Genomic DNA, 13,388 nt, shown 5'->3' with positions numbered 1-13,388 from the left:
TATTTCGCAATCTATATGGCACAGATGTCCCTTTTTTGGTCCTTAAATTAAACTGGTATTGTTTATTTTTAAGAATTTTATTTTCTAATTTTGGACTTTAATGCAGGGCCGACAGACAAGTCCTTACTTGTCCCACCTTCCACTTGCTGCAATTAGTTGGTTAACCTTTTTGGGATAGGGGGCAGCATTTTCACTTTTGGATGAATAGCATGCCCAGAGTGAAAGGCCTCCTACTCTGTCCCAGATGCTAATATATGCATATTATTATTAGTATTGGATAGAAAACTGAAGTTTCTAAAACTGTTTGAATGATGTCTGTGAGTATAACAGAACACATATGGCAGGCGAAAACCTGAGGAAAAATCCAACCAGGAAGTGGGACATCTGAGGTTTGTAGTTTGTCAACTCAGCCCCATTGAAGATACAGGGTGATATTAGTTATCTTCCACTTCCCAAGGCTTCCACTAGATGTCAACAGTATAAATATTGTTGGTCTGGTAGAGTGCCACAGCCTCGGTCTGGCGCGCTCACGTGAAAGGTAGCTACGTTCCACTTAATTTGTACAGACAAAGGAATTGTCCAGTTGGAACATTAATTACGTTTTATGTTAAAAAACATCCTAAAGATTGATTCCATACTTAGTTTGGCATGTTTCTACGGGCTGTAACGGAACTTTTTGTCTGACGTTCGGCGCGACCTGAATGAGCTTTTGGATTTGTTTACCAAACGCCCTAACAAAAGACGACCACATTGCTTAAGTGGCCAGCTGATGGCTCTGAGTGATTCTTGCGTAAAAGAGAGAGGTAGCCATTTTTCCTCCCGGTCCTACTGAAAAGCCAACTGTCCCGGGTTGATATATTATCGAATAGATATTTGAAAAACACCTTGAGGATTGATTATAAAAAAAACGTTTGCCATGTTTGTCGATATTATGGATATAATTTCGATTTTTTTTTTGCCGTTGTCGTGACCGCTATTTCCGGTGGATTTCTGAACATAACATGACAAACAAACGGAGGTATTTTGGGTATAAAACAATATTTATGGAACAAAAGGAACATTTGCTGTCTGAGAGTCTCGTCAGTGAAAACATCCAAAGATCAACGGTTAATTTGATTGCTTTTCTGATTTGTGACGAAGCTTTCTGCTGCTAGCTGGACATAATGCTATGCTAGGCTATCGATAAACTTACACAAACGCTTGTCTTGCTTTCGCTGTAAAGCATCATTTCAAAATCTGAGACAGGGTCAGACCCCAGTCCTAGACAGGTTAAATAATTTCCTCCCATCAATCTTCACACAATACCCCACAATGACAAAGCAAAAAGAAGTTTAGAGATGTTCGCAAAATAAATAAACTTTAATACCTTGTTTACATATGTATTCAGACCCTTTGCAATGAGATTCGAAACTGAGCTCAGATGCATCCTGTTTCCATTCATCATCCTTGGGATGTTTCTACAACTTGGAGTCCACCTGTGGTAAATTTAATTGATTGGACTTGATTTGGAAAGGCACACACCTGTCTATATAAAATGTTCCACAGTTGACAATGCATGTCAGAGCAAAAATCAAGCCATGAGGTCAAAGGAATTGTCTGTAGCCCTCCGAGACTGGAATGGGTTGAGGTACAGATATGGGGAAGGGTACCAAAAAATGTCTGCAGCATTGAAGGTCCCCAAGAACACAGTGGCCTCCATCATTCTTAAATGGAAGAAGTTTGGATCCACCAAGACTCTTCCTAGAGCTGGCCGGCCAGCCAAACAGAGCAATTGGTTGAGAAGGGCATTGGTCAGGGTGGTTACCAAGAACCTGATGGTCACTGACAGAGCTCCAGAGTTCCTCTGTGGATATTCCAGAAGGGCAACGATCTCTGCAGCACTCCACCAATCAGGCCTTTATGGTAGAGTGGCCAGACAAAAGCCACTCCTCAGTAAAAGGCGTGACAGCCTGCTTGGAGTTTGCCAAAAGGCACCTAAAGGACTCTCAGACCATGAGAAACATGATTCTCTGGTCTGAAGAAAACAAGATTCCAAACCAAGTGTCACGTCTAGAGGAAACCTGGCACCATTCCTACAGTGATGCATGGTGGTGGCAGGACCATTTAGTGGGGATGTTTTTCAGCGGCAGAGACTGGGAGACAAGTCAGGATCGAGGGAAAGATGAACAGTGCAAAGTACAGAGAGATCCTTGATGAAAACCTTCTCCAGAGTGCTCAGGACTTAGGTTCACCTTCCAACAGGACAACAAGCCTAAACACACAGCTAAGACAAGACAGGAGTGGGGACCTGTCTCTGAATGTCCTTGAGTGGCCCAGCCAGAGCCCAGACTTGAACCCGATCAAACATCTCTGGAGAGACCTGAAAATAGCTCTCCAGCAACGATCCCCATTCAATCTGACAGAGCTTGAGAGGATCTGCAGAGAAGAATGGGAGAAATTCAGATGTGCCAAGCTTGTATACCCAAGACTCAAGCTGTAATCGCTGCCAAAAGTGCTTCAACAAAGTACTGAGTAAAGGTTCTGAATAAAAATGTGATAAAGCAAAGTATTCACACCCCTTGACTTTTTAATTTTTTTAATTTTTAAGAAATGTTGAGTCAATAAGTATTCAACCCCTTGTTATGGCAAGCCTAAATAAGTTCAGGAGTAAAAATGTGCTTAAGTTGCATGGACTCACTGTGTGCAATAGTGTTTAACATGATTTTTGAATGACTACCTCATCTCTGTACCCCACACGTACAAATAACTGATTGTAAGGTCCCTCAGTCAAGCAGTGAATTTCAAACAGATTCAACCACAAAGATCAGGGAGGTTTTCCAATGCCTCGCAAAGGGTACCTATATATTTTTGAAGCAGACAATGAATATTCCTTTGCGCATGGTTATTAATTACACTTGGGTGATAGGAGAAAACTAAGGATAGATAAACAGCATTGTAATTACTACACAATACTAACCTAAATGACAGTGAAAATACATTTTCCAAAACATGCATACTGTTTGCTATTAGGCACTAATGTAAAACTGCAAAAAAAATTGGCTAAGATATGAACTTTGTCCTGAATACAAAGTGTTATTTTGGGGCAAATCCAATCACAGAGCACCACTTCATATTTTCAAGCATGGTGGTGGCTGTTTGAAGCCTGAAATGTGGCAAAAGGTCGCAAAGTTCAAGGGGGCCGAATACTTTCGCAAGGCACTGTATGTGTATGCTTGTCATTTTTCAATCAATTTGAAAACAATTCTAAAAACATGTTTTTACTTTGGCATTATGGGGTTGTGTGTGTAGATGGGTGAGAAAAAAATAAATCAATTTAATCCATTTGGAATTTAACAAAAAGTCAATGGGTATGAATACTTTCTAAAGGTACTGTATTTTTTTATATTGAAGCCAATTGTGGACTGCAAACAGGTTCAAGTTAACGTATTTAGCAAAGATGGGACAGGTCTACATTGTTATTGCGTTTCCGTAAGATATAAACGGACTAACATTGGAACTGGAGTTGATGTCAAGGCAATACATAAGACCGTAAATACACAACTTGAAGCAACCACGTGACCCGTTTCAAGAAGCTAGATGTATGTCACACGTCACTACTTCACAGGAGAGTCATTTGAACTTTTTATCAATTTGTTTTGAGGCAGAAATTCCTTTTGGAACATGTGAACTTTCATGTGCCATAATAACAAATGTGTATACCATCTGTAAATACGAATACATTGTTGGTTTGGGCATGGAAAAATACAGGAACCTTCCATGTCTGCCATGTAGCATGCTTCGGACCATAACACGAGCCGCTCAATATCCTTTCTACTGTGTCTTTTTTTGAAAGATATCATGAATAACTGAAAAAGCATTGCTACTGCTCTCAACATTGCTGCCCTGAAGTGAACAGGTGTTATCTATAAAAGATCAGTGGGGGAAAGGTTGTGATGGACTACTTTCTGTAGGACGATCGTGCCATGCTGACTATTTCGGACTCTGAAAATGAATCAGATGTGGAAATCCCTGATTGCCAAATGCGGAGAGTCTAAAAGAGAACACAGAAGGCTGTTGTAAAAACACCTGTCTCCAGATTACATCTTCAAACTAAGGGCAACCATGACCGAGGGAGAAGCGTTCATTCATATAAGAGTCTAGCTATACATTTTCATTTCCAGGTAAACCATATTGTTAGCTAGCTAGCTAACGTTAGGTGTATTTGTATCTCAGAAATCCATTTGCATTGCCAGTTATAGCCTAATGTTAGCTCACTAGCTAACATTGAACCTAGTTGGTTAGCTTTAGCTACCTGCAGATGCATGCATGGTAGTACTGCCACGTTCAAAACAACTGGAACCTAACATATACGAGGTAAAATCATGTCGTCACTAATCTTCAGGTCGGAAAGTCGGAGCTCTAGAAAGTGGCCTGAGTTCCCGAGTTGGATGATCGTTCAAAATGATTTATTCCCAGTCGGAGCTCTAGAAAGTGGCATGAGTTCCCGAGTTGGATGACCATTCAAAATGATTTATCCCCAGTCAGATTCATCCCCGTTTTTCCCCCTCACTGAAGACAGACTTCAGTGGTTTTGAACGTGGCATTAGAGTTTAGATTATGGTTCATTGTTTAGCTAGCTACATGTCTAAACAAGACTTCACTATGGAAGTAACCGTTTACACCTTCTGTATCCTGTGCATGTGACAAATTGGGTGTGGTTAAGGCTTAAGAGGGTGTGAATGATGCTGAATGTGTGTAGACAAACAGCTCTCCAGTAGGTGTTCAAAAACATGCACGGGCCGTTTTCTCAAAAGTGGCGTTACAAGTGTATCAACTTCAAAGCAGATCGAATCCAGGTGGTAGGCCACATATTTAGCCATGGGGCATGTTCTGATGGCCAGTGAGGGGTCAAGCGTCGACACACCTACAACTTATTTAATCATAAAAACCCAGCCCTTTCGTGCCACTGCCAGCGACCATCACTCTTGGTTGTGAAAATAGCTAAATGATTTCTGACACCTCTGAACGTATAGCGGTACCGCCAGCACTTAGGTTCACCATTGCATTAGCTTTGTTAAATTATAGACAGTGAGAACCTGATCCTTGATCTGCACTCCTACTCTGAGCTGCTTTATGAGCCCTGGACTATGACTCCTACCGACCTTGTCATAGAGGTTCCCTGAGCTCCTTTTGTCATCCTCGTCGCTGCTGTCCTCTATGGGAGGGTTCTCCCTCTTCATGTCGTCCCCCAGGTAGTGCTCGAACACGCTGGAAAAGGCTATGGCCGACAGCATGCAAACCACCGGCGTCAAGGTCAGCATCAGGCGCACCATCACCCCAGCAAAGTAGACCGCACTGATGGCATAGAGCGCCACTGGGGGGCAGCAGAGAGGCAGGAAAGGTTAAAGGCAGGATCATTTATGTCAAAAGTGCATGGTGCACAACTCAGATCCTCAAGGGCGGTTTTTTCATCTGAGACAAACTGATTTAGAGCTGGGTGAACAGATGTGCAGTTTCGGGGCTATCAATGGCATTAATTGATCAATTAAGGAGAAGGGGAAAAACAGAAACCAGCTCCTGCACTGGAGCTGTGTGACACTGGTCAGCATTTCCTCCAGTACACCATCTAAGAACAGGTTTGTACAGTATATCAAAAACATGATGCCCTTGCTATAATGCATATTCTTCTCAAATGACCAGATTCCCCTCGAAATATTCACATTTATTCAAATGATGTGTATGTTGAGTGTCAGTGTGTGTTAATGAGCCCCGGCTTACCAAAGACGCGCTCGTCGTTGACATTCTTGATGCAGAACCAGAGTCCTGCCGGAAAGGTGCAGACCAGGATGTGGAGGTCGAAGAAGAACGACACCCAGGTGGTGGGCTGGTGCTCCGACACCGACGCGATGATGGGGATATGGATCTTAGCGTAGCTGGAGAGGGTGAGAGGGGGCAGGAGGGAGGTAAAGAGTGATGAGGATAGAAGAGAAACATCTGGTACTTCAGGGAAGAGATTTAAAGCGCTGCAAACAATCTGTTTGATCGATGCTTAATGCAGACATGCGCCAGTTAATCAGACACGCTGCAGTTTATATACAGAATGTAGTCGAAGCGTGAAGAAAAAAATACTATTCTATTTGAGAAGAAAATACTATTCTCGCATTTCCTTTGAAACTACAGATGGCGTAAACCCTTTCGCAGACACATTCAATTAAACAAGTGTTTCATCGATAGGAAAGTGAATGAAGGTTAGCAATGCTTACCCGGTGTCCCACAGTGAGTAGAACCGTCCACTCCACGGTGCGATGTAGCCTAAATGAACAAACAATGAATAGACAGGACTGGAAACTTGAACATGCTTTCATTAGTGGTTATTATGAGGACTTTTTGGCATATGGTTGACACTGGTGTGTATGGGTAAGTGTACAGATATAATCCAGGCTGTTTCACACTGGGCCGTGATAGGGAGTCCCATAAGGCGTGGCACAATTGGCCCAGCGTCGTCAGGGTTTGGACGGAGTAGGCCGTCATTAAATAAAGGTTCAATAAAAACATTTATGAATAAAAATGACAAAGTAAATAGGGACCCTTTGGTTCAGGGCTTTTCAATTCTGGTCCCCAAGAGCCGAAACACTTCAGGTTTTCACTGTCGCCCATTCTAACCAGGGACTGATTCCAACCTGAGACACGAGATGAGTGCAATGAACTACAAGGTAGACACAAAAAACACTGACCCGTTTTAGCCCAACAACTAAATTGCCCTGCTTTAGTGGGTCAGGTGTCTGTTCAGTAGTAGGGCTTATGTGGGTCGGGACTCGAGAGGAATGTTGAGCAGAGGCGGTTAAGAATATGCATAACTAACATTCTTCTTTAGTCTTTTTGGTAAGCACCTCCAGTGTAGATTTGGCCTTGTGTTTTAGGTTATTGTCCTGCTGAAAGGTGAATTCATCTTCCAGTGTAGTGGAAAGCAGACTAAACCTGCTTTTCGCCTGTGCTTAGCTCCATTCCATTGATTTATTTTCCTTAAGAACGCCCCGGTCCTTAACGATTACAAGCATACCCATAACATGATGCAGTCGCCACTATATGTTTGAAAATATGAAGAGTGGTTCTCAGTTATGTGTTGTAATTTGCCCCAAACATAACATTTTTATTCAGAACAAAAAGTGAATTGCTTTGCCACGTTTCTTTCCATATTACTTCATTGCCTTGCTGCAAACAGAATGCATGTATTCTGGCCATGCTTCCTTCTTTTCACTTTGTCAATTAGCTTAGTATTGTGGAGAAATAACTACAACGTTGTTGATGCATCCTCAGTTTTCTCCTATCACAGCCATTAAACTAACTGTTTTAAAGTCACCAGTGGCCTCATGGTGAAATCCCTTAGCAATTTGCTTCCTCTCTTGCAACTGAGTTAGGAAGGACGCCTGTATCTTTGTAGTGGCTGGGTGCATTGATACACCACCCAAAGTGTCATTAATAACTTCCTTGCTCAAAGGGAAATTCAATGTCTGCTTCTTTTAAATCTATTTTTATCTACCAATAGATGCTCTTCTTTGTGAGACATTGGAAAACCTCTTAGGTCTTTGTTTGAAAATAGCTGCTCGACTGAGGGACCACTCAAAAATCGTGTTAAACACTATTGTTGCACAGAGTACATGCTTATTATGCGACTTCTTAAGCAATTTGTACTCCTGAACTTATTTCAGCTTGCCATAACAAAAGGGGTTGAATACTTATTACTCATGTGTAAAAATAAATAAATAATAATAATCTAAAAAAAATAATTCCACTTTGACATTATGGGGTATTGTGTGTAGGCCTGTGACAAAAACTCTAAATTTGAGAAATGTTTAATGCAGGCTGTAACAACAAAATGTGGAAGACGTCAAGGGGTGTGGATACTTTCTCAAGGAGCTGTATGTGTAGTGGTAAGGTATAGTGACTCACCAGTGTAGGTGAGATAGATGACGGTGAGGAACACCACCCCAGCAGCTAGCGACACCCCCAGGAAGAACAGGGTCTGGAACTCCTGCTTGGTGAGCCTGTTCTTCAGGTACTGCAGCAAAGCATATGCCTGGAGCAGTGCAAACACACCTGTGGCAGGACACACACGCAAATCACAGAAGGTTGGCGTATGCACGTTATAGCAGTAACCTTAATCTCTCATGCAAGCAGGTTTATATAGAAACATTTTGAATCAGAAGGACTATCATGTGATGGTAGATGTGCTACAAACTGATGCTGTAATAATACATGACAACATACTTCCACCTGGCTACCCCTACCCCGGCTAACAGCTCTGCACCCCTGCAGCAACTAGCCCAAGCCCCCCCATTTCTCCTTCACCCAAATCCAGATAGCTGATGTTCTGAAAGAGTTGCATAATCTGGACCCCTACAAATCAGCCGGGCTAGACAATCTGGACACTCTAAAATTATCTGCCGAAATTGTTGCAACCACTATTACTAGCCTGTTCAACCTCTCTTTCGTATCGTCTGAGATCACCAAAGATTGGAAAGCTGCCGCTGTCATCCCCCTCTCCAAAGGGGGAGACACCCTAGACCCAAACTGTTACAGACCTATATCCATCCTGCCCTGCCTTTCTAAAATCTTCGAAAGCCAAGCTAATAAACAGATCACCGACCATTTCGAATACCATCGTACCTTCTCCGGAATCTGTTTTCCGAGCTGGTCATGGGTGCTCCTCAGCCACGCTCAGGGTCCTAAACGATACCATAACCGCCATCGATAAAAGACAGTACTGTGCAGCAGTCTTCATCAACCTGGCCAAGGCTTTCGACTGTCAATCACCGGATTCTTATAGGCAGACTCAATAGCCTGGTTCTCCAACTACTTCTCAGATAGAGTTCAGTGTGTCAAATCGGAGGGCCTGTTGTCCGGACCTCTGGCAGTCTACGGGGGTGCATCAGGGTTCAATTCTCGGGCCGACTCTTTTCTCTGTATTTATCAATGATGTCGGTCTTGCTGCTGGTGATTCTCTGATCCACCTCTACGCAGATGACACCATTCTGTATACTTCTGGTCCTTCTCTGGACACTTAACTTCTTGGTGACGGGGCAGTATTTTCACATCCGGATGAAATGCATGCCCAAATTCAACTGCTACTCATCCCCAGAAGTTAAGATATGCATATTATTACTAGATTTAGATAGAAACTTCAGAGTGTTTTCTAAAACTGTTTGAATCGTGTCTGTGAGTATAACAGAACTTATGTAGCAGACGAAACCCAGAGGACAAACCATTCAGATTTTTTATTTTGGGGGTCACTCTTTTCTAAGGGTTTTAATTGGGAATCCAGATTTCTAAGGGACCTTCTTGCAGTTCCTACAGCATCCACTGGATGTCACCAAGCAAAAGCTTGGAGCAGCCATTTTCTCTCTCTCTCCTATTGAAGAAGCTACATTCCCGGTTGATATATTATCGATTATGTTTCTACAAACATTACGGATACTATTTGGAATTTGTCTGCGATGTCGTGACCGCTCGAGCCTGTGGATTTCTGAACATAACGCGCTAACCAAATGGAGGTATTTTGGATATACAAATTATCTTTATAGAACGAAAGGAACATATATTGTGTAACTGGCAGTCTCGTGAGTGCAAACATCCGAAGATCATCAAAGGTAAGCAATTTAATTTATTGCTTTTCTGACCAATCTACTTGGCTGCTAGCTGTTTGTAATATTTTGCCTACTGAGAGAGATGTCTTTACATAAACTCTTGGTATGCTTTCGCCGAAAAGCTTCATTGAAATCTAACACGCCAGGTGGATTAAACAAACTAAGCTGTGTTTTGCTATATTGCACTTGTGATTTCATGGCGCTCTGCAATTCAGCGGTGGTTGACGAAAATGATCCCGCTAACGGGATGGGTGCATCAAGAAGTTAACAAACCTCCAAACGAGCCTCAATGCCATACAACACTCCTTCCGTGGCCTCCAACTGATCTTAAAATGCTAGTAAAACTAAATGCATGCTTTTCAACTGATCGCTGCCCGCACCCGCCCGCCCTACCAGCATCACTACTCTGGACGGTTCTGACTTAGAATATATGTGGACAACTACAAATACCTAGTTGTCTGGTTAGAATGTAAACTCTCCTTCCAGACTCACATTAAACATCTCCAATCCAAAATTAAATCTAGAATCAGCTTCCTATTTCGCAACAAAGCATCCTTCACTCATGCTGCCAAACATACCCTCATAAAACTGACTATCCTACAGATCCTGGACTTCGGCAATGTCATTTACAAAATAGCCTCCAACACTCTACTCACCAAATTGGATGTAGTCTATCACAGCGCCATTGTTGTCACCTACCCACCACTGCGACCTGTATGCTCATTGGCTGGCCCTCTCTTCATATTCGTCGCCAAACCCACTGGCTCCAGGTCATCTATAAGTCTTTGCTAGGTAAAGCACTGCCTTAACTCAGCTCATTGGTCACCACAGCAACACCCACCCATAGCATGTGCTCCAGCAGGTATATTTCAATGGTCATCCCCAAAGCCAACTCCTCCTTTGGCCGCCTTTCCTTCCAGTTCTCTGCTGCCAATGACTGGAACGAATTGCAAAAATCTCTGAAGCTGGAGACTTACATTTCCCTCAACTATCAGCTGTCAGTGCACCTGTACACAGCCCATCTGTAAATAGCCCACCCAACTACCCCAACCCCTTATTGTTATTGACTTTTGCACCCCAGTATCTCTACTTGCACATCATCATCTGCACATCTATCACTCCAGTGTTAATGCTAAATTGTAATTATTTCGCCACTATGGCCTATTTATTGCCATATATATATATTTCTATTGTGTTGTTTGTTTATCCCATGTGTAACTCGGTCGCACCGCTTTGCTTTATCTTGGCCAGGTCACAGTTGAGAACGTGTTCTCAACTGGCCCACCTGGTTAAATATTATTATTATTTTTTATATTTGAATAACAGGAACATTTCAGGCTAAATGGGATCTGTCCCTCTCTTGTGGAACTACTGATTGAACAGAGCCCCGTTTCACTTACTTCTGTCCTCTTAGCAAAACAGAGGAGCACTTCCAAGTTCCAACCCCCCGGGAGCATTCCAAGGTCATAACTCCTCCAGAACCCAGAGAGCGGGTGACACTAACAACGCCCTTCACTCTGCTGCTGTAGACACGCTGCCAGATGTTACGAGCAGCTGTTGCCCGACACCAAACAAGCCCATCCTTTGAGAGAGCCTTGGTGCCTTCCTCAAAGCCCATGACGCTGACATGCTGTGCTGCCCTGGTCACCCTCGTAACAAACACCACATCAGAAATCAGACTGAAGCTACATTAGACTAAGAGGAAGCTGAAATGGATGCTGTAGAGCCATGTAATCCTGTTACTAGGGATGTTGGCAAATGGACATTTTCTTAACGTTCAAAACAGAGGGAAAGAAAAGTGTCTCTCCGTTAAAACGATAAGAAAAATTCCACATTAATTCACAATGCAGCTGTGCTGCTGACAGCAATGGCTTGGGTCTCACAATGAGTCCCTTTCAGATGGTTAACCACCTGAACTACAAATACTGTACCTATATTACACCTCGCAAAGTTTGCATTTCATCACCTTCTCATTTAACTTGCAAAGTATTGCCATACAGGACTCTGACCTTTTTCTTCCAATTTTCCAACTTAGCGATGATGTAGTGGAGTCGACTCCAAAATAATTGATTCTTCAAACCTCTTGCACGTAGCTTCTTGGGGTCAAGATTCGATTCTGCTAGAGAGATTAGTTGCTGTACTGCCGAGAACAAAAACAAACGTGCATCTTTCATAGCGAGAGGGGAGGGGTACAGTTTAGGCAGGTCGGACACCAGGCAGACAGAGTCAGAACCGTGCACTAGGCCTATCTATCGGTAATCCAAAGCTGTATCTCGTAATTGGAATGCTGTATCTTGCAATATATTGGCTTGCAATGTCTCGCAATTTCAGTAAAGCAGGGCCTATCAATGAAAAGGCTAGGATATTCTACACGCAACAGACCGAAGACCCACTCGCATCATTAGAGGAGAGAAAGACCAGGCAAGTCAGTGCAAGGGAGAGAGGGGAGGGGGGCAGGCAGAATGAACTGTAATCTCTTGCAATGTCTGGTCTTTCCTGCCATTCAAACTCACCAAATTAACATTGTCTGCCTCTTTCTCAGGTTTTTTTTTTAAATTACACAACTTTACCCAGGCCTTTATAGCCTATTGCCTAGTTAGATTATTTGCCGTGTTATAGCCAGTTTTCATGTTAACTTTTAAAATGCTCACACCCCTAGCTGTTACTACCCTCCAGAATAAAGGAATGCCACCTAAATGTTGTCTGGGAGTAGCTGGGACCGTTGGCGAGACAGGAACACTTAAGTTGCATCAACGAAACAGCAAAGGCGCTGCCCATTCAGGAGAACACAACTGCTTGGTCATGGTCCAAGGTGTTGTTGAAAAATAGATTTCAACGAGACATACCTGGTTATATGAAAAAGCGGTGTGCGTCTAATGGCGAGTCGTTTTGTGCGCTCAGGAGACAAACAAACAAAAAAGTAGCGAGGCTTACCTGCTGCCGCCGTGTGCTCGCTGGTTCTGATTGGCTGGAAGCCCACAAAGGGGATCTGCATGGATAGCACCAGGCCCACAATGTAGAAAGTGCTGTAAGCTGAGGGAGAAAGAGAGAAACAGACAAAGAAAAGGGATCGAGAGAGAGATGAGATCAAACAAAAAGGTCAAACACAGATACTGTTCTATTCAATACCCACCATCACTTCAGTTAGAGGTATTTCTTGTGAATTGATTTTCGCAATGCAACTCCCGAGTTGGCGTAAATGCAATTAACGTCTTATCTGGAGTAATTTACATAGACGTGGGAAAAGAAAAGTGCAGCGGGGGCCCTAACATGAGCCGGCAGTAGAACTCCCACCTTTGTAGCTGGGGGGGGGGGGAGCTGATTCTAAGTAGTGTGCCCTAATTAAGATTTGATACTTTCCTGAACACTGGAGCTTTTTGAAGTGGCTGTGACTAGCCCTGAGCACTCCCGACTATGATTCATTATCGCCTGTTGACTGATGGAGCTAAGTAATGAACTGTGTGAAATAGAACTGCATTTTTGGTCAAGAGGGACTCCCATTGTGGCAAGCTCCGATGCCAAAAAGGCATCTAGTTTTTAGAAGGGCTTTCTCTATTGTAGATGGAGGAAGGTTAAAACTAGATCAAAACGAGATGGTTATGAAGCACAATAAGGAGCAAGACCTTTCACAAGATGGTTGCTTGAATAACTATGCAAAGCCCTCTTCTATTAAAAAGGGTGCTTGAGGTTGACAGTCTCTGCGTTCGAAGCCATAAATGTCTCACAACGATGTAAAGATAGACAATAACCATTTGTTAATGCAGA

General features: G+C 43.0%; 1 protein-coding gene across 2 annotated transcripts in view; it reads right to left on the bottom strand.

Moving 5' to 3' along the window:
* LOC110496034 (dolichyl-diphosphooligosaccharide--protein glycosyltransferase subunit STT3B) overlaps positions 1–13,388 on the bottom strand; it is an 85,477-nt gene that overhangs the window by 7,275 nt on the left and 64,814 nt on the right. For both annotated transcript variants that reach the window (XM_021571666.3, XM_021571665.3), the window contains exons 6-10: positions 12,558–12,656; positions 7,930–8,076; positions 6,243–6,291; positions 5,758–5,912; positions 5,142–5,353 (exon numbers count right to left, since the gene is read on the bottom strand). In XM_021571666.3, the coding sequence (XP_021427341.1) occupies positions 5,142–5,353; positions 5,758–5,912; positions 6,243–6,291; positions 7,930–8,076; positions 12,558–12,656 (662 nt within the window). The remainder of the gene's footprint in view (positions 1–5,141; positions 5,354–5,757; positions 5,913–6,242; positions 6,292–7,929; positions 8,077–12,557; positions 12,657–13,388) is intronic.

This window comes from Oncorhynchus mykiss, chromosome 18 (assembly GCF_057628025.1).
Source record: "Oncorhynchus mykiss isolate SJ-2025 chromosome 18, ASM5762802v1, whole genome shotgun sequence".
NCBI lineage: Eukaryota > Metazoa > Chordata > Actinopteri > Salmoniformes > Salmonidae > Oncorhynchus > Oncorhynchus mykiss.
The sequence above is the reverse complement of the archived record's forward strand: the minus strand, read 5'-3'. Positions and strand labels throughout refer to the sequence as shown.